A 22,068-nucleotide genomic window follows, 5' to 3' on the forward strand; every position below is an offset into this window, starting at 1 on the left:
ATGGTATTCCACTGTCAATTATTTCAGATAGAGGCGCACAGTTTACGGCAAAGTTCTGGAAATCTTTTCAGGAAAGTCTTGGTACTCGAGTAAATCTTAGTACGGCTTTCCTTCCGCAGTCAGACGGGCAAGCTGAGCAGACTATTCAGACCTTAGAAGATATGTTACGAGCCTGTGTATTGGATTTCCAAGGAAGTTAGGATGATCATTTGCCTTTGATAGAGTTTGCTCATAACAATAACTATCATGCCAATATCAAAATGGCTCCGTATGAAGCTCTATATGGTAGGAAATGTAGGTTCCCTGCCGGTTGGCTTGAAGTCGGAGAAGCAAACTTATTTGGGCCAGACCTTGTTCATCAGGCTATTGAAAAGGTAAAGCTTATTCAGGAACGATTGCGTACAGCTCAGAGTCGTCAGAAATCTTATGCAGATGTACGACGACGAGAATTAGAATTTTAGGTAGGTCATTGGGTGTTTATGAAGATATCACCTATGAAAGGCGTGATACGGTTTGGTAAGAAAGGGAAACTTAATCCCCGATATATCGGACCTTATAAGAACATCCGAAGAGTAGGCGAGGTGGCTTATGAATTGGAGTTGCCATCAGAACTGCAAGCGGTTCATCCAGTTTTCCATGTGTCCATGCTTAGGAAGTGTATTGGAGATCCATCCAGAATCGTACCTATTGGCGATATACAAGTTACAGAAAATCTGACATACGAGGAAGAGCCAATTGCTATTCTAGACAGACAAGTCCGCAGACTCCGAAACAAAGACGTGACTTCAGTGAAGGTTCTATGGAGGAGTAAAGATAGGGAAGAGATGACATGGAAAGCCGAAGCAGAAATGAAGTCCAAGTATCCCCATTTATTCCCTGTCACAGATGATACTACTCCGAAAGAATTCTTGCAAGGTTCTGCTATATCCGCAAATCACTTACAAGATAAGAGTTATATTTAAACCCCCTCCCCCTTAAGAGTAAATAAGATGAGAAATATTATTCTAATCATTGTATGACTGCATGTCATTAATTACGATATCATGTAGGACTTGTGATTAGGACTTGTGACATGTAGGAGATTAGAGGTGCTCCAATCACGAGTGATACTTTACTAATGTTCCGTGGAAATTTTATTAACCCTTGGGTATTCCGACATTCGAGGATGAATGTTTTTGAAGGGGGGAGAATGTTACACCTCGTAGTCTTGTACGTGAAATCTATTAGGCATTAGTTGTTTAAGTGTAGACGTGGAGCATTTCCTAGGATGTAGAATTTTGAGTCAAATTTGGAGGGGTATATCTCCATGTATATTAGGAGTTTTAAGGTGTTTCAAAATCATAAAATGGAGTTCGTCGAGTCTAGTTTCCAATGCAATAAACTGCTCATCGATAGGATATCGGAGTAGAGAATTAGGACGTTACAAATTCAGCTGACAAAGCAGAAACAGAGCTACTACAGTGCTGCTATAGTGCTGCTACAGTGCTGCTACAGTGTTGCTGCCTTTTAGCCACTATAAAAGGGTTAAAAACACCATTTTTCTCCATCATAAACTTCCAAAACTTTCCAAAAAAATCAGCAAATAAGAGACTCTTATATCACATAAAAGGTGAGGATTTTGAGTAAATTTCAAGTTACGGCGTATTAATCAAGGTCCGGACAACGTGTAGTCTCGGTTATAATTTCATTCTGTTGGAGTTGGCTTGGAAACAAAGCAAATATTGAAGATCTTGCTACTCTAGTAAAGATAAGGTATGAATCATTGAATCTCTCTCTTTATTAACGTTGATTTAGGAATATTTACGGGAATAAAGTTATAGTTTGTTGTGTTGATGTTGTTGGCTTATGGATTGAGGTTTGAAGAGAGTTTTGGATGAAAATATACATATTTATCTTGTAGAATATTGAGGATGTTGTTGTTGGTATTGTTTTGGTATTTGGAGGGAGTCGATGATATAGGGGAGATGCTGCCCAAATTTTCGTAATCCAAATTAGTCTTCCATAATTAGTGCTTATAAGTTGATGGAAATATGATGAAAATATGATTAAAGATATATTTCTCGAGATATAGGCTCGGGTGAAGGGCAAGCATCGATGTAAGGAATTCTTTAAGTAGCATGCATGAGAGCCCAAATAAAAGCTACGACTTTATCAGAGTGACGTAAGATCGTAAACCTCCGATTACATTATGACATCATCATCATCACTACGTCTCACCTTGAAGGAACTAATACCATGAGGTGAGATAACAACGAAGAACAGCATCAACGAAATCATAACATAGAAATATCGGCATCATGAAACATTATTATCATCATCACTGTCATAAAACATGTCCCATAAAAACTCTGGAAGATCTTTAACTTTCATTCTTAGGGATATAAGAAAGTCATGGAAGTATAGAAAAGAATCATAAAACAAGAGCCATGCCTTAGAAAGAAGGGGACTAGCCTTACATACCTCTTTCGTTTAACTAGTCTATCGCTTGCTTGTTCTCCTTCGACGCCGCGTTTCTACCATCAAGAGAATTCGCATTAACATTAGCTAATCGATTACCTAAACGTGCTTACTAAAGCCAAAGAAAATTGGACAGCATCTCCTTTATTTATTCTACTTTCTCCATATAATATATCAACTCCCAACGTCAATAACAACATTCATAATCTCATCATCATTAACTTTTATCGAATTCATCATTATCCAATCCCCACAATTCCCTCTCAAGGCCATTCATAATCATGATTATAGCATACCATCACATCCATTCTCATCTAATGTTTCTATCATTCCCTTAACATCATTCATAACGTAATTACAATCACAACATATCAATATTCATGATTCATATTAATCTACTACCCACAATTGACACTATTCCCACTTTCATGACCCATTTCTTATATCCTTTTGCAATCCAAGTGTTTCAACTTTTCAACACTTTAAATAACTTGTAAACACCATAGAACTTACCTTGATAGTGTAAGAATAAGCCTTAAGTGGAAATGCTCCACTTGAGCCAAAACCCTAGCTTTACTTCCAAGAGAATTCTTGACTCGGATGGACCCTAGAGAGCTCTATGCACTTGATTCACTTGAATTCTTAATATTAATCTTTGTTTTCCTTTGTATTCTTGTAGATGAAGTATGTGGAAACTTCTAGAGGTCTTGAGAGAGATGAAGAAGTGTGGAAAAATGAAATTAGTGAAGTGGAATCACATTTATATAATTGAACTTACTCAGCCCGTCGGGACTTCCACGGACACTTATACGGTCCGTGGAATATTACACGGCCCATATAAGTGGTTGTGGTTCACCACCAGGCAACCATCATGTCTGCTGGGTGTTATACGAACCATTATACCGTCTGTATAATGTTTCACGATCCGTGTAAATGGTCGTGTAACTCCCAGTTTTTCTGAAATTGTTCTCGTTGTTTCGTTTGATCTCCAATCCTTATACAACCTTCTTAACACTCGTTTAATACCTCATTAATAACCTAAACATCCCTATAACTCATCCCCAAGGCCTTACCAAACAATTCTTAATGCAATAAATTTACGAAACCTTTCCTAAACCCACTTAAACTCCACTTGTCCTTATCAATCCTTATTTCATCAATTCATATGACTTCAAAATCTTAACGTATGCACTCTAAGACTACTAGATATCCGTCACATAGTCTTAAGAACTCCTTGTTATCCTTAAGTTCGCATTAGTTCATTCACTATACGACGACATGAAATTTCCAAGGTGTAACATTACTACCCTAGTAATTACACTAATTCCAATTACCAGGTGGCTTTCCAAACAGACAAACATCTATATAAAACCATCTTTTATAACAATATTTCACCATAAAAATCCAAGTTTTCTTTGGACTCGACTTTTCAGCATATTTGTATTATATATATACACAAACACACACTAGTCTCTGGACACGTGCGTTGCACGTGTGTCTCATCAAATATATAATACAAATGGTATAAATCGATTGACTTGATTGTTCAATGGTAAATGATTAATGAGTTACATTTTGATGTTATAATTAGGAGCAAACATGTAAAATTAAAATTAAAATTAAAAAAATTAAATACTGAATAAGCTTATTTTCCCTTAGCAAAATATGTTTTGATGACAATTTTAATCAAATAGTAGAAAATAAGAAATAGATTTAAGAAATTCATAATTCTTTTGCATTGCATGTACGAATTCGATGCATTCCCAGGTTCAATCCCTCTACATCAATATTATTATCCAAAACAATCTAGCCAGAATATTTACATAGTATAAGTTGTAAAAATATAGACAAAATGATAACTGACTTACCATTTTCCTCATCATTGCTGCTGAAACCGTAAGAGCTTCGGAAAATCAATTAGAAAGGTCCAAAAATGAAACTCGTTAATATATGTAAGGAAGAATATATCAAGTAGGAAAACAAAGGAAGTGCACTTATGTGCATTGCACTTATATCCCCGCTAAATAATATCAACATTTTCTATATATATCCAACTGATATGTTACATAAAAAAATAGTAATTAAAATATACCAAAAGTGCAAGTTCCTGAGAGAGATAAAACATAGTTAATCTTATTTTTAGTCATCTTCAAAATGAACTTAATATCTGCAAAGATAAAACTTAATCTAAGGTAGTTAGACCACTATTTATAACTGTTTCAGTGGTGTTGAAACAACTCAAACAAGTGTTCTAATTAATTCGATAAGACTGGAAAAACTAACAAGATCAAATAACTTTAACATTTGCTGTGAAATATCCCAAAAATAATGAACATATGCTAATAACAAATTAGACTCAAGAAATACTAATAGAAGACTAAAAAGTTTGCAACCACATCTATTATCTTCTTCGCAACAGAGCATAAAACACCATTAATTACGTGTGATGCACGGTCATGACCTTGGCTAACAACTCCCAGGCTCTTTCTCTTCCCTCATAAGTCAGCCAATGAGGACCGAGGAACATATTTTGTTGAACCTATAAAAAGAAAATATTAAAATATGTAAGTAGCTTTGAGTGCCAGAGACATTTAAGATTCATTCAAGATATGCGACTATTTGAATGACATTCTAGTCAATTCATCTCCTAAGCATTTGAACACATTTGCTATATTTTTGGGGAAAATGATAAAAAAAATTATGCATAAGATTGAACCTGAGAGGACACAAAGTACTACATTTATGCATACCTTCTCCCACAGGAGAACATATTTTTCTTCTTCATCATCCCATACCCAGAGTCATCCTTGCTTAAACCACCCAAAAACTTGCCTTTCCTTGAACTCTTTGTATGCTATAGAAAAGAAATCCTATGTCCTTACCTCTCGGCAGAAAATCTCCAATGATCTAGATTAGCATATAAGTGTGGCAAGAATGAAAAAATAGAGGGATATCGGTCGTTCTCCAATGTCCAAGAAGTCAATAACTACGTATAGCCATAAACCTGTCTAAGCATGAAACCAAATTTGTATATAACATTATAGAATTGTGGCTCTTCACCTCCTCGTAATTTATGTTCATTGAAAAAACTGTTACAGATATTGTAACAATAATCTTTTCAGCTTTAGATTAGTTTAACTTTATTGGTAACTGTTCAATATATTAATTTGAAGAAGCATATAATAGCAGGTAATTAATGAGAGATACTCAATTGTTTTATTATAGTGATTACTATTATTATATTATGGACCATTCTTTTACGTTTCTGTAACAATTATTTAGATGAATGTGGTATATGCTAAATCATTGAATGTAATTAACTCCTTAAACTTTTCACCTTTTTAACGAAGAGAAGAAGCCTACTTCAATATGTGAAATGTTTTTGGAAGTAAATGAAGAGAGTGAATGCCCTTAATCCATTAATTGCATTTTCCTGGTCTATGGCATTGAAGTGCTACTGTTTCATTTTTAATTCACTGGTTCACTTTCAATGTAATTAACAAATGATTACCTAAATAAAATATGACTATTTAATTAAATTTACTGTTTAATTATATATTTAATTAGATTTTAATTTAGTATAGGGACAAAATGGTAATCCAACTTTAAAGTGGGGAGCTTCCCACTTTTAATATAATATATATATATATATATATATATATATATATATATATATATATATATATATATATATGATGATATATAAACAATTTCACTATAGCAAACAACGTCCGTATAGAGTATATTTTTTTTTTTTAAGTTAACTGTTGGATTTTTATTCAAATTGAAACGAAGGATTACATTTGAGAAAGGGGTTGTGATGGTTCCCTTCAGTGGTATTTGAGAGCTTTAAACAATAAACTCTATGTTCTATGAAAGTAGCTAGTTCAAGAAATTCAAAGAAACTACTTATTCTAAAAAATGCACCATTTAGGTGGATCAAAGGAGATTTCTGCTGCCTTCTTTTTCCTGACCCTGAATGAGGCCATCTCCATTCTGTCCAGCTGCATTAGTCCTCTGATTTCTCTTGGCAATCCTGTAAACTCTGTGAAGGCAAGATACTGCTTGTGTATAGAGAGGTTGAATTGTGAAAATATGTGGTTCTTTTATTGGGGCATACTGCTACTCCAATCGGAACTTTCCTTAAATAGTTAACTTGTATTCTCTCTGTCTCAAAATACTTGTCGTCCTTACTAAAAATATCTGTTTCAAAATATTTGTCATCTTAAAGTTCAAGAAAAGATATTAACACTGATGATGCATATTAGAAGTAATTTTACATTCCAATAAATAGACCTATCTTTTGTATTTCGTTTCCTACCAAAATGAGAGAAAATTTAGTGGGAAAATAATTATATTCATTGATCTCCTTTGCCAACTATATTCTTTACCTCTTTTTTGGTCAAACTAAAAAGGTTATGATTTAGTTTTACTGTATTTCCATTTACTTTCTTTCCGTGCAAGTATCCAAAAAACAAAGTTTATGAGATCTAAGCCCGTTTAGGAAATCTATATCTCTATAAATATATAAAGCAGGGAAAAACAAGGCTGACATGGCACCACTCATGTGCCAGGATTTCTATTTATCTATTTTCCTTTTTATTTTATTTTTTGCTGCTTTTTTATATTTTCGTTCGATTTATTATTAGTTCCCTATAATTGTAAAAGAAGCCAGCGCCAAAATGACTTCTTTTTAAAGCTATTAGACAAAAATAGCATGTGTATTTTTTTTTAATACCAAAATGGATATTTCGTGGATTATCCATCGAAATACCCCAAAAATTACTGTTCCGTCCTGGTTAAAAAAAAAATCACTGTCCTTGCATTTCGCTACAAGTGCAGCGAAATGCCAAAAAAAAAAAAAAAACTTTCCATTTCGCTACACTTATAACGAAATGTAACAATTTTTTTTTAATTTGTATTTCGTGGACCTTCCAACGAAATGCTCCTTTAATTTATTTTTTTTAACATTGCTGTGGTTTTAATTTTTTTTTTTTTTTTGTACATTTCGTTTATCAGTGACTCTCATGACTTAAAAGAAAATAAACTTTAAATTCAAATTTCAGACGAGCATTGAATGGTCACATTAAAATAATATCTTTTGCATTTCGTGACTTAATTTGAGAAATTTTTTACTTTTCTCCGTTAATAAATATTGTCCTATCTTTACCTATGGTATATCCTTTGTCTTTCAATTTTCTTTTATCCATCCCATATCTTTCATATATTGTTTTTCTCTTATCTGTTTCATATCCTTCAACTTTTATTTTTTCTCTCATATATTTCATAAAAGATGACGGAAACTCGTGTTAAAGTGTATTTATTTTGGAGTGGTGAAGTTGTGTATGAAGCAGGTTCGGTTAGATACAGCCGTGGTCCTGAAATAGGGCAAAGGTTTTCAATTTCCCTAAAATATGATCGTCTGCAATGCGTTTTAAGGAGTAAAATGTTCGTAAATGATCCTGAACTTTCAGTGGTTATAACCGGACAATGTCCAAGTTCATTTACAACCGATGGTTTACCAATTTATGGTGAGATGCCAATTACGGACGATGAATCTTTATCGTCATTTCTTCGTAGTCCTGAGATTTTAAAAAATCACATATGCATAGCGGCGCTTGACATGTATGCTACAATTCAACGCTCTACCCAGGTTGAAGTACCTACCGACAATTAGTTCTATTTTGGAGGTACTACTTATCTTCCAAGTTTGAATGTTGGTTCTCCAAGGGGTGTAGCTCAACAACAAAACAATTGTAGGATTTGGTAGTCAGTCAAATGAAACAACTAATTATGGTACACAGTATAATGATGTGGCTTCAACGCACTATCATAACTTTAATTGAAGTAGGCAAAATCGTGAGACGGGTAGACCAAGTAATGCTACCACGCAGTTGCATAATTTGAATTGTAATGTACGACACCCTTCACATGCAGGTCCAAGTGAATTGGACAGTGATAGGTAAATATAATCATATTTTGTTCACTTTATTCATGGATCGTATAATTGTGTTTGACTTGTAAATTCTATGAATTTTTCTTATTTATAGGCATAACGATTTTGAAGATAACCCCACATTGACTCAACTCACAAAAATTGTAAGCGATAATGATTTAGCTAATGATATAATAAATTAGTCGGATAGTGATAGTCCATTAGATCATGAAGGGACGGACGATGATCAATCGTCTACTGACAGTGACGATTCTAATGAAGATGTTGCAGCCCCCAGTGATCTTAGTGTTAATTATCATTCAAATGTGATCCCATATCTCGATAATACAGAAGAAGTAGAACCGGAAGATTTTGCATACATGAGAGATAACGGGTCTGTTCATGCTGCACTTTGGAACTCCGGTAATCCTAAAGTTATCAAATTAGGTTAGTTTGGCGCGACTAATTTTTTTAATAATATATTATTTTTGAATTTTGTGATTTTAATTGGTGTAATTAGGAGTTGATATTTTTTCTTGTACATGCAAATACGTATGTTATTTCACAGCAAGAAGCAAATGAAAGGTGCAGTGAGACTCTATAATATAGCCCACAAAAAAGAATTTAAAACGGATCAAGCCAAACGTACATTTTGGAAGGTTATTGGCAAGTGGCATGAGGAAGGTTGTAGTTGGATGATCCATTTTTCGTTGATCGGAAGTGATATGTGGAAAGCAGGAAAAGTGATTGAGCCACACAATTGTGACACAGATGATTATACGGAGGATCATTTCAATTTGAATATCAACATGATTGCTACTTCGTTGATACCATCTGTTATGATCAATGCACAAATCAGTATTAGGTTTGTTCAGGAAACTATAAAAGGGATCCATCACTATACTCCTAGTTATAGAAAAGCGCAAAAAGGTGTAAGAAAGCTTTTGAGATGGTGTATGGTGATTTCGAAGGTTCTTTTAGGTCATTGCCTCAATACATGGCAGCCCTAGAACATTTCAATCCAGGTACTATTGTTGAGTGGACAAAAGAGTCAACTAAAATGCAAGGCGAACACATCTTCAAGTATCTTTTCTGGGCCTTTCAACCAAGTATCGATGGATTCCAAAGTTGCAGGACGGTCATCTCAATAGATGGTACCCATGTCTATGGTAAGTATTGTTACACCCCGTACCTCGGAGAAGCACTGGTTAAATTTGAATGTAAGTATGTCGAGTTACGACTAGGTAAAACAACTTTGGAGTATGAGGAATGAGACATTATTAAGTATATTGTTTAAATAAAGGATGATTACGATCTCGTAAGCCGTAATCGGGAAAGAGTATTTTGAAACACGAGAACATGGCCATTATTAGTATAATAAGTGATAAATATCATGTATGGAGAGTTTCAGAATATTTCGAGATCGAGCAAATTGAAGAAAATAAATTCGACGAAAATTTGAGAAATGCTGGAAGGATTTTTAATCAACTTTGAAGGCGCATATCTCCTAGTATATATGGCGTTTTAAGGTGTTTCAAAATCCAAAAATGAAGTTCGTCGAGTCTAGTTTGTAATGCAACAAACCGCTCGTTGATAGGACCTCGGAGTAGAGAATTATAGACGTTACAAACTGAGATGTTTACGCAGAAACAGGACGCTACAGTACTGCTACAGTACCGACCCAACTTATTATAAAAGGGGTCAAAACCCCATTTTTCATCATCAAAATGTTCCAAAACTTTCCAGAAAAATCAGCCATCAAAAGGGGCTTAAATCCCACATAAAAGTGAGGATTTTGAGTGAAATTTCAAGCTACGGAATATCAATCGAGGTCCGGGCAACGCGTAGACGCGATTATGATTTCATTTTGGAGTTGGAGGAGCTTGGGAGCAAGTGAAATGTTGAATATTTGTCTACCTTCATAAAAATAAGGTATGAATCATTAAATCTCTCTCTTTATCAAGTTTGATTAAGGAATATTTGCAAGAAATAAAAGTTGTAGTTGTTGTGTTGATGTTTTTGATTTATGGATTGAGGGTTGAAGAGAAATTTGGATGGAAATACCTATATTTATCTTGTAGGATGTTGGGGATGTTGTTATTGATGTTCTTAGTATTAATTTCGGCTTCTTTACGGAAATAAAGTTATTAAATGATCGTATCCCAAGTTGGTTAATTGAGAAATTTAGGAAACTTCGTGTGGGATGTTTTAGGAAGTATATTGGTATGGAAATGATTGCATTGATGCTGGTATTGTTATTGTTGTGTGGGTTGTTGAATTGAGAATTCGGGCTGGGCATATAAACAGGGGAGGTGCTGCCCGATTTTCGGCAAAATATAAAATAGTTTGCTTTGCAACTTGGAATAAGTGTCCGATAAAGAGGCTAACGTCGACATAAATCCTCTTAAATGTAGGCTTGCGAGCTCGGGCGAATAAGCATAGCTAATAGGAACTGGAACAGGTATGTTAAGGCTCGTCCCTTTCTTTCAAAGGCATGATCCCTAGGTTATGATTTCATAAATGTTTCCATATTTTCCTTGTTATCAAAAGTTAAAAAGTCTAAGATTCCAAGGCATGATTTCCTTCCTGATAATCCATAAATGTTTTCCAAAATATTCGTATTTTCCAAACCAAAGTTTGTGATTATGTGAGCTCTTATGATAAAAACGATGGATATGTTTTTCAATGACAACGATGATGTCAACAATGAGAATATTATTATGATGACTATGATGAGAAGGATTCCATGACTAAAGGGACCAAGTTTACGATTTCCATGACGATATAAGAATGTTGAGCCACTTCTTGATTTCTCAATTTTATTCATGGATGATGACTATTTCTTTTAAGAATCCAAAGATACATGACTTGATGCCATATGAGATTTATGATTCTATTCTATGTTTTCTCTTAATTCTATTTTTCATCGATAGTCTCACCTTAAAATATTTGTTCCTCCAAGGTGAGACAAAGCGACGATGAGTATTCCATAATATAATTGGAGGCTACCGACCTTACGTCACTCCGATACAGTTGTGGCTTTTGATTGGGCTCTTATGCATGCTTTATATATATATATATATATATATGTATGTATTTTCTCACACCGCGCCGCGCTATAGTCGGTCGGGCAGGCACGTAGATGTGCACACCACTGCAGTGGGCATGTTATGATATTGCCCCGAACGCGGGAGGCCTGGACGCAGGCTAATGATGATAACACCGCGCCTTAATGGCCGGGCATGATACTATTTATATATGACACCGCGCCTTAATGGCCGGGCATGTTACTATGTATATGTATAGAATTGTTTTTTTTTTTAAAAAAAGGCTAAGCATGCATGGCATCCGCCTTATGAGGCATTCAGATGTACAGGTTATCACTCTTATTCCTTGTTACTTTTCATATCTATGTTATGTTGTTACTCATGTCTTACATACTCAGTACATTATTCGTACTGACGCCCCTTCTTGTGGGTGCTGCGCTTCATACCACGCAGGTGTATACAGATGAGTAGAGGATATTGCTAGAAGATGTTCCAGCGGGATTGGCGAGCTCCATTTCTTTCCGGAGTGTTGCCGAGTCAGAGTATGTGTGTTATGGTATATTGATTTATGTTAGAGACTTTGCAGACAGAGTCACGTATTTAGCCTGCCAGTCTTGTATGCGGCTATTTAAGCCGATGTATTCATTATGCATTACTTTACAGATTTCATATGATTACAGTTCTTACTTGATTTAAGAAGGACGAAAAGGAATTTTTTCTGAAAAGCTTCTATTATGCATTTCAATTCATGACCTGAAAGTCCAGTGAGATTATGAGTATAACGAGAGCCAGTGGGTTCGCTCGACTCTAAGTAAGGGTCGGGTGCCCATCATGCCCCATCAAGATTGGGGTGTGACAAGTTGGTATCAGAGCGGTTCGTCCTAGGGGTTGTCTGCAAAGTCGTGTCCAGTAGAGTCTTGTTTATGGGTGTGAAGCGCGCCACACTTATAAACAAGAAGCTGCAGGACATTTAGGAACAATTGACCTTCTTTCTTATCTTAGATCGTGCCATAGAGCTAAATCATAGGATATGACATCCCAAATGTTTTATCATGGATAAGCAGTTGATTATGCCGCTACGAGATAATTGTTGAAAATTGAAGTCGTTCATTCGAAAGGTATGTTTCCTGTTTGATTAATATGGATAGATGTTGATATAAGAGCTTGAGCAAGATATTATGGTATTTGTGATTGCTCTGTGGGGCATTGGATGTGTTTTCTGGGCTGTGTGCAGGGATGAGGTAGTGAGAATTATAGGGGAAACTCTGCCGAAATTTTTTGCAAATTGAATTGGTTGCATGTCTATAGAGGAAGAGTAAAGGGAAATGTGACCATCAGCCGCTTAGTAAGTCATTATTGAAGGAACAATTATGGGACGCTTTCAAAAGAGAAGTTTTGGAGCGATCCTAATTTAACTTAAGGGAGAAATCCTGGAAAAAAAATGATTAGTAGTTAAGAAACTGGGATGAGTTGCATCCCGAGATCTCAAAGGATTAGGACGCATAATTATGACACCAACAATTAGTTAAGAGAAACTATGGGACACTATGAGCTAAATTAAGGAAGGGACGTTTACGAGTACTTATAAGTTGATGGAAATGCGATGAAAGTATGATTGATGATATATTTCTCGATATGGGCTCGGGTGAAAGGAAAGTTTTGATGTAAGGAACTCTTTAAATGGTGGCTTGACGGATATGGTATATAAGGTGTTCGTTTCCCCTCTTTCTTTGGCACGACTCCAACTAGAATAGAAACACGAACGTTTAAAGACAAATCCACTCTATTCCCATGCTTCGTGTTTCAAGTCGCAAAACCTTGTTATTTTAAGGATTCATAAAGCATTATTTGGTTTATCATCATCGATTACTCCCTTGAATTCGATGCGAGCTCCATAATTCATTCGGAGGTTGTGATCTTATGCTACTCGAAGGGCCAAGAATCAAATCCTTGATTTCTCAATCAAAATCAGCCTCAGAACATTGCTGTGGAAGGAAAAACAGAGTTCTGCGCAGAGAGCCTCAAGGAATTGCGCTTTCCGTCTGCATCGCGGAAGGAAATCGGAAGGCCTCAGAACTTCCCGCTTTTCGTCCGCATAGCGGAAGAAAAGCGGAGTCCTGCACAGAAGGCTTCAGGACATTGCGCTTTCCTTCCGCATCGCGGAAGAAAAGCGGAATCCTGCACAATTTTTTTTTTCTTTTCCGGACCAGACCAATAATGGTACACACGTATGAATAAATGTAATGCACCCTTTTAACGACTGAAGGAGCACGATATAGTCAGGCATTCTATAAGGAGCCTAACGAATTCTAATGTCATCATGGATTCATTAACCAAAGGGACTATTAGACATGAAGGAAGGAAGTGATTTGAATTGTGTCCAAAATGTATGGACATTCGACTTGATACAAGAATTCAATTAGCAAAAGAGAAATAAGTCAAACCATGCGATGAAAGTAGCTCCTACATTATATGGATTAGAAGAGTTAAAGGATCACTAGGATCGGTCAATTGACTACCAAAGACGGTCAATACTCGAATGTTACTGGTATATGAGAACCTTCTTCGACAAATTAGAATAATTCCAAGTACGGAAGAAAGAAATGTACTGGTTTGAAGGAGTCAAAATTTGAAATGGACTAATTAAGCAAGAATGCGTTAAAGAAAAGTGGAAATAGACTAAATGCATGTATATTATGAGACAAACATGGGAACGGAGGCATGACAAGATAATAAAGGTTTAGAAAATCAAGGATAAGTATCAAGGACAGACGGGATTACTAAAGAAAAATCGCAGCGTTGGAAGAGATGAGAGTTTTAAAAGAAGAATATTTGTAGGAACCTCAATGATCGTCAAAAGAAAGAAAAACAGTATGCTTATGGATAGCACGACAGCAGTACTATCTAAGGTTTGAAAATATCTCCTGCGCCGTGAAATCGCAAGTCACCGTTTATATTGAATTGCGAGAGTATATGTTACAGGACCATATGAATGATCGTCCTGATAGAATGGCTAGTAGAATGGTGCGGAGATGACAATAAATATTTGAAGAGTAATGGAAGCTAGTTATGTGTAAATTAACCGCTGGTGTAGGAGGGCCAAGGTCTTAAAGAGGGAAGCATACTCGTATTGAAAGGAAGTTATGATTAAGCAAGATTTTATTTTAGTCTCCGGCTTATGAGTTATTTGGTAATGATGTTCAGATTAGAGGAGAAGGAAATGGAAAGAAAGATTCAAACAAGGATTTAAAAATAATTTGAATAGTGGGTTAGTATGCTGTAAGTATAATCTTGTGATAGGGGATAACAACGATGAAAAGAAAATATTAAATACAAGTGTATAAGGGATGGTGTTGAGGATTGTTATATGGGTCAAATGGAGTCCTATTTGAATATAGATTTCTTGGCTATGTATTTTTGACGCATTGGATGAGTAATCTGAGGTAAAGTAATTAATGAGAATAATAAAACGTTGACAAGAAATGCTATTGCAAGCCATCTGGGCGCTACCATAGGTGGAACTATGATGACAAGCAATGAAGTAAGGAGTCCGACAATTAAAAAGGAAATGAGATGATACGCATGTAACATCGATTAATACCAAGAGCCTAATCGGAAGTAGCACTAGAGAAGCAAGCAAGGAAAAGTGCCGCAGCTAAATAAGGAAGTGGCCAATTAGTAGACAAGTAAAGGGCTGCGAAATAAAGGAACTAAGACAACAGAAGGTGAAGTCGTGGAAGTAGGTGACGAAAAGATCACAAGAAAAGAGTCTGAGGATATGAATAAAGGAGATGGACATTTAAGGAATTATGAGATCCGTTTGATTGGTAAATCGAAATGACAGACAATTGCGCCAAACTATGGGAAAGACTTATTAAGTGATAATTGGGCAAAGGCTAAAAGCAGAAGGAGAAACCCAAAGGAAATTATCAAAGGATATTGTGTTTGATTAGATCAATCGAGTGACAATGAAACCTCATAGAACAAGCAACATGATGGCTCTTATTGGAAAAGGAAAAAATGAAGGTTACAGACAAAAGAAAGAATGAAGAGATCTGAATTCGCTACATGACTAGGAATCTTGGTTGTTTTTCGACGAACTTCTGAATTCACCCCTAATTTATTAGCCGAACTAAGGATCAGAAACTTTAAGAGTAAATTTAAGGAAATGAATCATTAAAGGAGAGATTTGAGATGTTTTTGATATAAGTACAAGAATTATTGTTAGTTAGCCAAGTGCCTGAAGTTCAATTGAAGAAAGGAGAAATTAAGCGAGACATCTCGGTGTTAAACTAGTTGAAAGATAAAGTACCGCAGATGAATTCGACTGCTATAGAAAGCAAAGGATGCTAAAATATGACCAGTCTCGAGGTTCTTTTAAGGGAGTAAGAATAAGAATATTTAAACTCCAAGAAGACAAAGGCCTGGGATATCTGTAAAACGTAAGAAAGATGCGTGGAGATCGAAGAGAACAAGAATTCCTGAATAAAAAGAAGAGGAGATCAAAATTGGATAAAGGTATGTGTAAGCACGACATGAAAGGGCATATAAGAATGTAAACAACGAAAGCTAAAGAGACAATGAAAGCGACAAAGCATGGAGAGTTAGTGGACAGACAAGTAATAAGAAAAAGGGATGACCTTGGGTACAAGCGTAAATCTTGGCTACAAAAGAAGAAGAATAGATGGCATAGTTCGGATAAGTTCAGTTTTAGCGGGTAAGTAAGATTGCAAGTAAGTAAATTAAATACAGACAAATAAGGGTAAAAACATTGATATCTACCTCGGAGCGAACTCTACCTCAACATTCGAGGACGAATGTTTTTAAAGAGGGGGGGGGGGGGATAATGTTACACCCCGTACCTCGGAGAAGCACTGGTTAAATTTGAATGTAAGTATGTCGAGTTACGACTAGGTAAAACAACTTTGGAGTATGAGGAATGAGACATTATTAAGTATATTGTTTAAATAAAGGATGATTACGATCTCGTAAGCCGTAATCGGGAAAGAGTATTTTGAAACACGAGAACATGGCCATTATTAGTATAATAAGTGATAAATATCATGTATGGAGAGTTTCGGAATATTTCGAGATCGAGCAAATTGAAGAAAATAAATTCGACGAAAATTTGAGAAATGCTGGAAGGATTTTTAGTCAACTTTGGAGGCGCATATCTCCTAGTATATATGGCGTTTTAAGGTGTTTCAAAAGCCAAAAATGAATTTCGTCGAGTATAGTTTGTAATGCAACAAACCGCTCGTTGATAGGACCTCGGAGTAGAGAATTATAGACGTTACAAACTGAGATGTTGACGCAGAAACAGGACGCTACAGTACTGCTACAGTAACCGACCCAACTTATTATAAAAGGGGTCAAAACCCCATTTTTCATCATCAAAATGTTCCAAAACTTTCCAGAAAAATCAGCCATCAAAAGGGGCTTAAATCCCACATAAAAGTGAGGATTTTGAGTGAAAGTTCAAGCTACGGAATATCAATCGAGGTCCGGGCAACGCGTAGACGCGATTATTATTTCATTTTGGAGTTGGAGGAGCTTGGGAGCAAGTGAAATGTTGAATATTTGTCTACCTTCATAAAAATAAGGTATGAATCATTAAATCTCTCTCTTTATCAAGTTTGATTAAGGAATATTTGCAAGAAATAAAAGTTGTAGTTGTTGTGTTGATGTTTTTGATTTATGGATTGAGGGTTGAAGAGAAATTTGGATGGAAATACCTATATTTATCTTGTAGGATGTTGGGGATGTTGTTATTGATGTTCTTAGTATTAATTTCGGCTTCTTTACGGAAATAAAGTTATTAAATGATCGTATCCCAAGTTGGTTAGTTGAGAAATTTAGGAAACATCGTGTGGGATGTTATAGGAAGTATATTGGTATGGAAATGATTGCATTGATGTTGGTATTGTTATTGTTGTGTGGGTTGTTGAATTGAGAATTCGGGCTGGGCATATAAACAGGGGAGGTGCTGCCCGATTTTCGGCAAAATATAAAATAGTTTGATTTGCAACTTGGAATAAGTGTCTGATAAAGAGGCTAATGTCGACATAAATCCTCTTAAATGTAGGCTTGCGAGCTCGGGCGAATAAGCATAGCTAATAGGAACTGGAACAGGTATGTTAAGGCTCGTCCCTTTCTTTCAAAGGCATGATCCCTAGGTTATGCTTTCATAAATGTTTCCATATTTTCCTTGTTATCAAAAGTTAAAAAGTCTAAGATTCCAAGGCATGATTTCCTTCCTGATAATCCATAAATGTTTTCCAAAATATTCGTATTTTCCAAACCAAAGTTTGTGATTATGTGAGCTCTTATGATAAAAACGATGGATATGTTTTTCAATGACAACGATGATGTCAACAATGAGAATATTATTATGATGACTATGATGAGAAGGATTCCATGACTAAAGGTTCCAAGTTTACGATTTCCATGACGATATAAGAATGTTGAGCCACTTCTTGATTTCTCAATTTTATTCATGGGTGATGACTATTTCTTTTAAGAATCCAAAGATACATGACTTGATGCCATATGAGATTTATGATTCTATTCTATGTTTTCTCTTAATTCTATTTTTCATCGATAGTCTCACCTTAAAATATTTGTTCCTCCAAGGTGAGACAAAGCGACGATGAGTATTCCATAATATAATCGGAGGCTACCGACCTTACGTCACTCCGATACAGTTGTGGCTTTTGATTGGGCTCTTATGCATGCTTTATATATATATATATATATATATATATATATATATATATGTGTATGTATTTTCTCACACCGCGCCGCGCTATAGTCGGCCGGGCAGGCACGTAGATGTGCACACCACTGCAGTGGGCATGTTATGATATTGCCCCGGACGCGGGAGGCCTGGACGCAGGCTAATGATGATAACACCGCGCCTTAATGGCCGGGCATGATACTATTTATATATGACATCGCGCCTTAATGGCCGGGCATGTTACTATGTATATGTATAGAATTTTTTTTTTTTTAAAAGGCTAAGCATGCATGTCATCCGCCTTATGAGGCATTCAGATGTATAGGTTATCACTCTTATTCCTTGTTACTTTTCATATCTATGTTATGTTGTTACTCATGCCTTACATACTCAGTACATTATTCGTACTGACGCCCCTTCTTGTGGGTGCTGCGTTTCATGCCACGCAGTTGTATACAGATGAGTAGAGGATATTGCTAGAAGATGTTCCAGCGGGATTGGCGCTCCATTTCTTTCCGGAGTGTTGCCGAGTCAGAGTATGTGTGTTATGGTATATTGATTTATGTTAGAGACTTTGCAGACAGAGTCACGTATTTAGCCTGCCAGTCTTGTATGCGGCTATTTAAGGCGATGTATTCATTATGCATTACTTTACAAATTTCATATGATTACAGTTCTTACTTGATTTAAGAAGGACGAAAAGGACATTTTTTTGAAAAGCTTCTATTATGCATTTCAATTCATGACCTGAAAGTCCAGTGAGATTATGAGTATAACGAGAGCCAGTGGGTTCGCTCGACTCTAAGTAAGGGTCGGGTGCCCATCATGCCCCATCAAGATTGGGGTGTGACAAGTATGAGATTAAATTGTTGATTGTTGTTGGCATTAATGCAAACGGAAATATTTTTCCACTTGCATATGCTATAGTTGCACGTGAGAGCTATGATTTATGGACTTGGTTTCTCAGTTTATTATGGAGACATGTATTTTGTGATAGAAAAGGAATTGGACTAATTTCTGACCGTTATCAAGGGATCTTACAATGTGTAATGACACAAGAATGGTTACAGCCACCCATCACACATCATAGATTTTGTGTTCGACATTTGAAAAGCAACTTTAACAAAAAAGTTTCTTAACTATGATCTTGAGAACCTAATGTGGTTGGCTTCTACAGAGCACCAGAAGAAGAAATACGAAATGAGGATGCTACAAATCAAAACTTTGTCACCTGCAGCACATATGTGGTTAGGCGAGCTTCCGAAGGAAAAATGGACATTGTATAAGTACGGTGGTTATAGGTGGGGGGGGGGGGGCTATGACGACAAATGTCTCTGAGTCTTATAACGGTTTATTGAAGAAAGCCCATGGATTGCCTGTTACTGCCATGGTTCGCTTGACCTTTAAAAATATTGTTGATTATTTTGTTAAAAGAAGCGCCCTTGTTGCTTTGCTAATGGTAAATAAGAAGACTTGGCCGCCCGATGTTGATAAGAAGTTCCATGAATTTTGGGATAGGGCCACCATGCATACTGATATGATGAACTACAACACAATGAATGGGGTCTTTGAGATTCTGACACTTGCACGCGAAGGTAAGAGCGTAAATATCCATAAAGTATTTGACAATGGAAAAAAAATATTTGTGTGGGAAGTGGAAAAACTACCACATGACATGTTCCCATGCAATTAAATTTTGTCGGATACGTAAAATTTAGCCTAAGGACTATGTTAGCAAGTACTACAGTTGTAGGTATTACAAGCAAACATACAGTGGACTCAGTGAATGATATATTAACAGCATGTACGAGTAGAATATCATGAGCAACCATATGAAAACTATATCATCATCTGGGACTTAATAGAATGATTAGAATGAACCGACACTTGAGAATCACAGACAACTGTCATGTCAAGTACTGCTGAGAACTAGAATTCATTGGAGTCATGTATGTTCATCGTTAGCTCGTTTATGTAATTCATGCCAAAAAGAAAGAAGGGATAGCCTTAACATACCTCACGCCGTTCAAGAACTCGGTCCAACCACTTCCACAATTAATATGCCAAACCTATAATCATAAGAATACTCACATGACTTTAGAAGGCTTTCGTATATCGTATGTATCAATTGATAACTTAATTTTAAAACGAAACATGTAACATCTCCCCTATATCATTAGTACCTCCCAATTCGGTATATCACCACAACAACCCAACAACAAATAAATCTCAACAACACAACATGCATATCCATAACAACATCATAATACTATATAACGAGCAACAAGCTCGAATTAGAATCCGTATACTCCGTAGCAACTTTTCCTATGTTTCCTTCTTAACCTTAAAAATATTCTCAATATGATAAGGGCATCATTTACCACAAACCTCAGCTTTATGTCATAAAATTATAAAAAGAAAAATCGCCCACAAAACCAACAACTAGTTTTACAGCTTTCGGTCGACTTCCCGCAAATCCTACACAACGAACGTACCAATATGATTCCTAGGATTTCTTCTACCAAGGTAGGAGAATTTTTCATACCTGGTTCAAGCAAAAACCAACGTATTCTGCCCCGAGCTTAAGAGAACAAGAAAATCAAATGAGACAGGATATGAGGTTAGTGTCGAGCTTTTCTTCGTTGCTGCATATAGGACTTAGTTAAGCAAAGTGAAACCTTCAGTTGCTGCTACGTTTTGGCGTCTCCAATAATACCCAAAGTTGGAGTACAAGTTCTCCAAGTAAAATAATGAATTTCCCAAGATGAAAATAAGGTGCTGCACCAAATGTCTTATAAGTTCTTTCATGCCTTACTATTTTAGGAGAATTTTGCTTTTCTTCAAATGAGATTCCAAAGTAATCCATTATAAACGGAACATGGGGTCCGCAATATTCATTATATTTATCAAAGCCAATCAAGGCAGCCACCTACATCCATGTAGCTATACATATATATTAGTCACCTTTTCACCTCATGCTAAGGCCTCCACGTGGAAAAGTGTCTCATAGCACTTAACTAATAATACTTTTAATAAATCCAACTGGTATTGACGTTATACCTCAACCATTAACCAATCCCACACATAAATAATTCCTTGATCCAAATACGCTTGCACAGTTTAAATCATTTTAACACACTTCATATACTAATAAACATGATCATCTGATAAAACACTAGTCTATAGCCTCTTTTATCATACACAAAATATTATTTCCAATTATCGCCATAACACTTTTTCATCTTAAATCATTTTGGGATTTCATTCCTTGTATACATCGAGTTCTTGATCTTCACGCTTGAATATGACCAAATCCTCCGTGCTCGGGTAAATTTTCTTATGTTGGATGATTCAATCTCCTGGTCTAAAATACGAGATATTATAGCTTGGACCGTATTTCATTCAAATAAATTTCGAACCTCGACGAAACTTATTTTCTTCGATTTGTTTAAATTATGATCCTTACTATACATCCATAGCATCAATCTAACCACCTATAACCTTAGGGGATAACCTCGTTTCCGTTACTAATGTCATTTAACTCGTATTCTTTCCAACGCATGAAAACACGGGATGTAACATCCTTCCCCCCTTTAGAACATTCGTCCTCGAATGTTAAACTAGTCTTGTACAAGTATACTAGTTATGGTTATCTTATAATGAACCAATTCTAATTCGAACTTGCCTATCATGTTGTGCCTCTCTTTGGTTAACTTAATACCATTCTCCACTTGTAATTTCCAAAGAAAGTTGTCATAAATTAGCTACTTTCGTAATTGACTGCAACTTACTATATCCATCTACATTTGAAGCTTAAGTCGAGTTTTTCTTTCAAATTCTTATAGGTCTACTCCAATTCTTTATTTAGGTCGTATAGTCGGCAGCGCACATCC

General features: G+C 35.9%; 1 protein-coding gene and 1 long non-coding RNA gene across 2 annotated transcripts; one reads left to right on the plus strand and one right to left on the minus strand.

Annotated features, from left to right (window-relative positions):
• Nucleotides 1–260: 260 nt before the first annotated feature.
• Nucleotides 261–962, plus strand: LOC132601758 (uncharacterized). Its single transcript, XM_060314824.1, has 2 exons — nt 261–434; nt 657–962. Exons 1-2 carry the CDS (start codon nt 261–263, stop codon nt 960–962), a joined length of 480 nt encoding a protein of 159 aa, XP_060170807.1.
• Nucleotides 963–4,356: 3,394 nt separating this feature from the next.
• Nucleotides 4,357–21,013, minus strand: LOC132602444 (uncharacterized). Its single transcript, XR_009567781.1, has 3 exons — nt 20,721–21,013; nt 20,192–20,244; nt 4,357–4,996 (listed from the first exon to the last, which is right to left on the minus strand). It is a non-coding gene; the product is annotated as an uncharacterized LOC132602444 (long non-coding RNA).
• Nucleotides 21,014–22,068: the final 1,055 nt, after the last annotated feature.

Source organism: Lycium barbarum, chromosome 7, assembly GCF_019175385.1.
Source record: "Lycium barbarum isolate Lr01 chromosome 7, ASM1917538v2, whole genome shotgun sequence".
Taxonomy (NCBI): Eukaryota; Viridiplantae; Streptophyta; class Magnoliopsida; order Solanales; family Solanaceae; genus Lycium; species Lycium barbarum.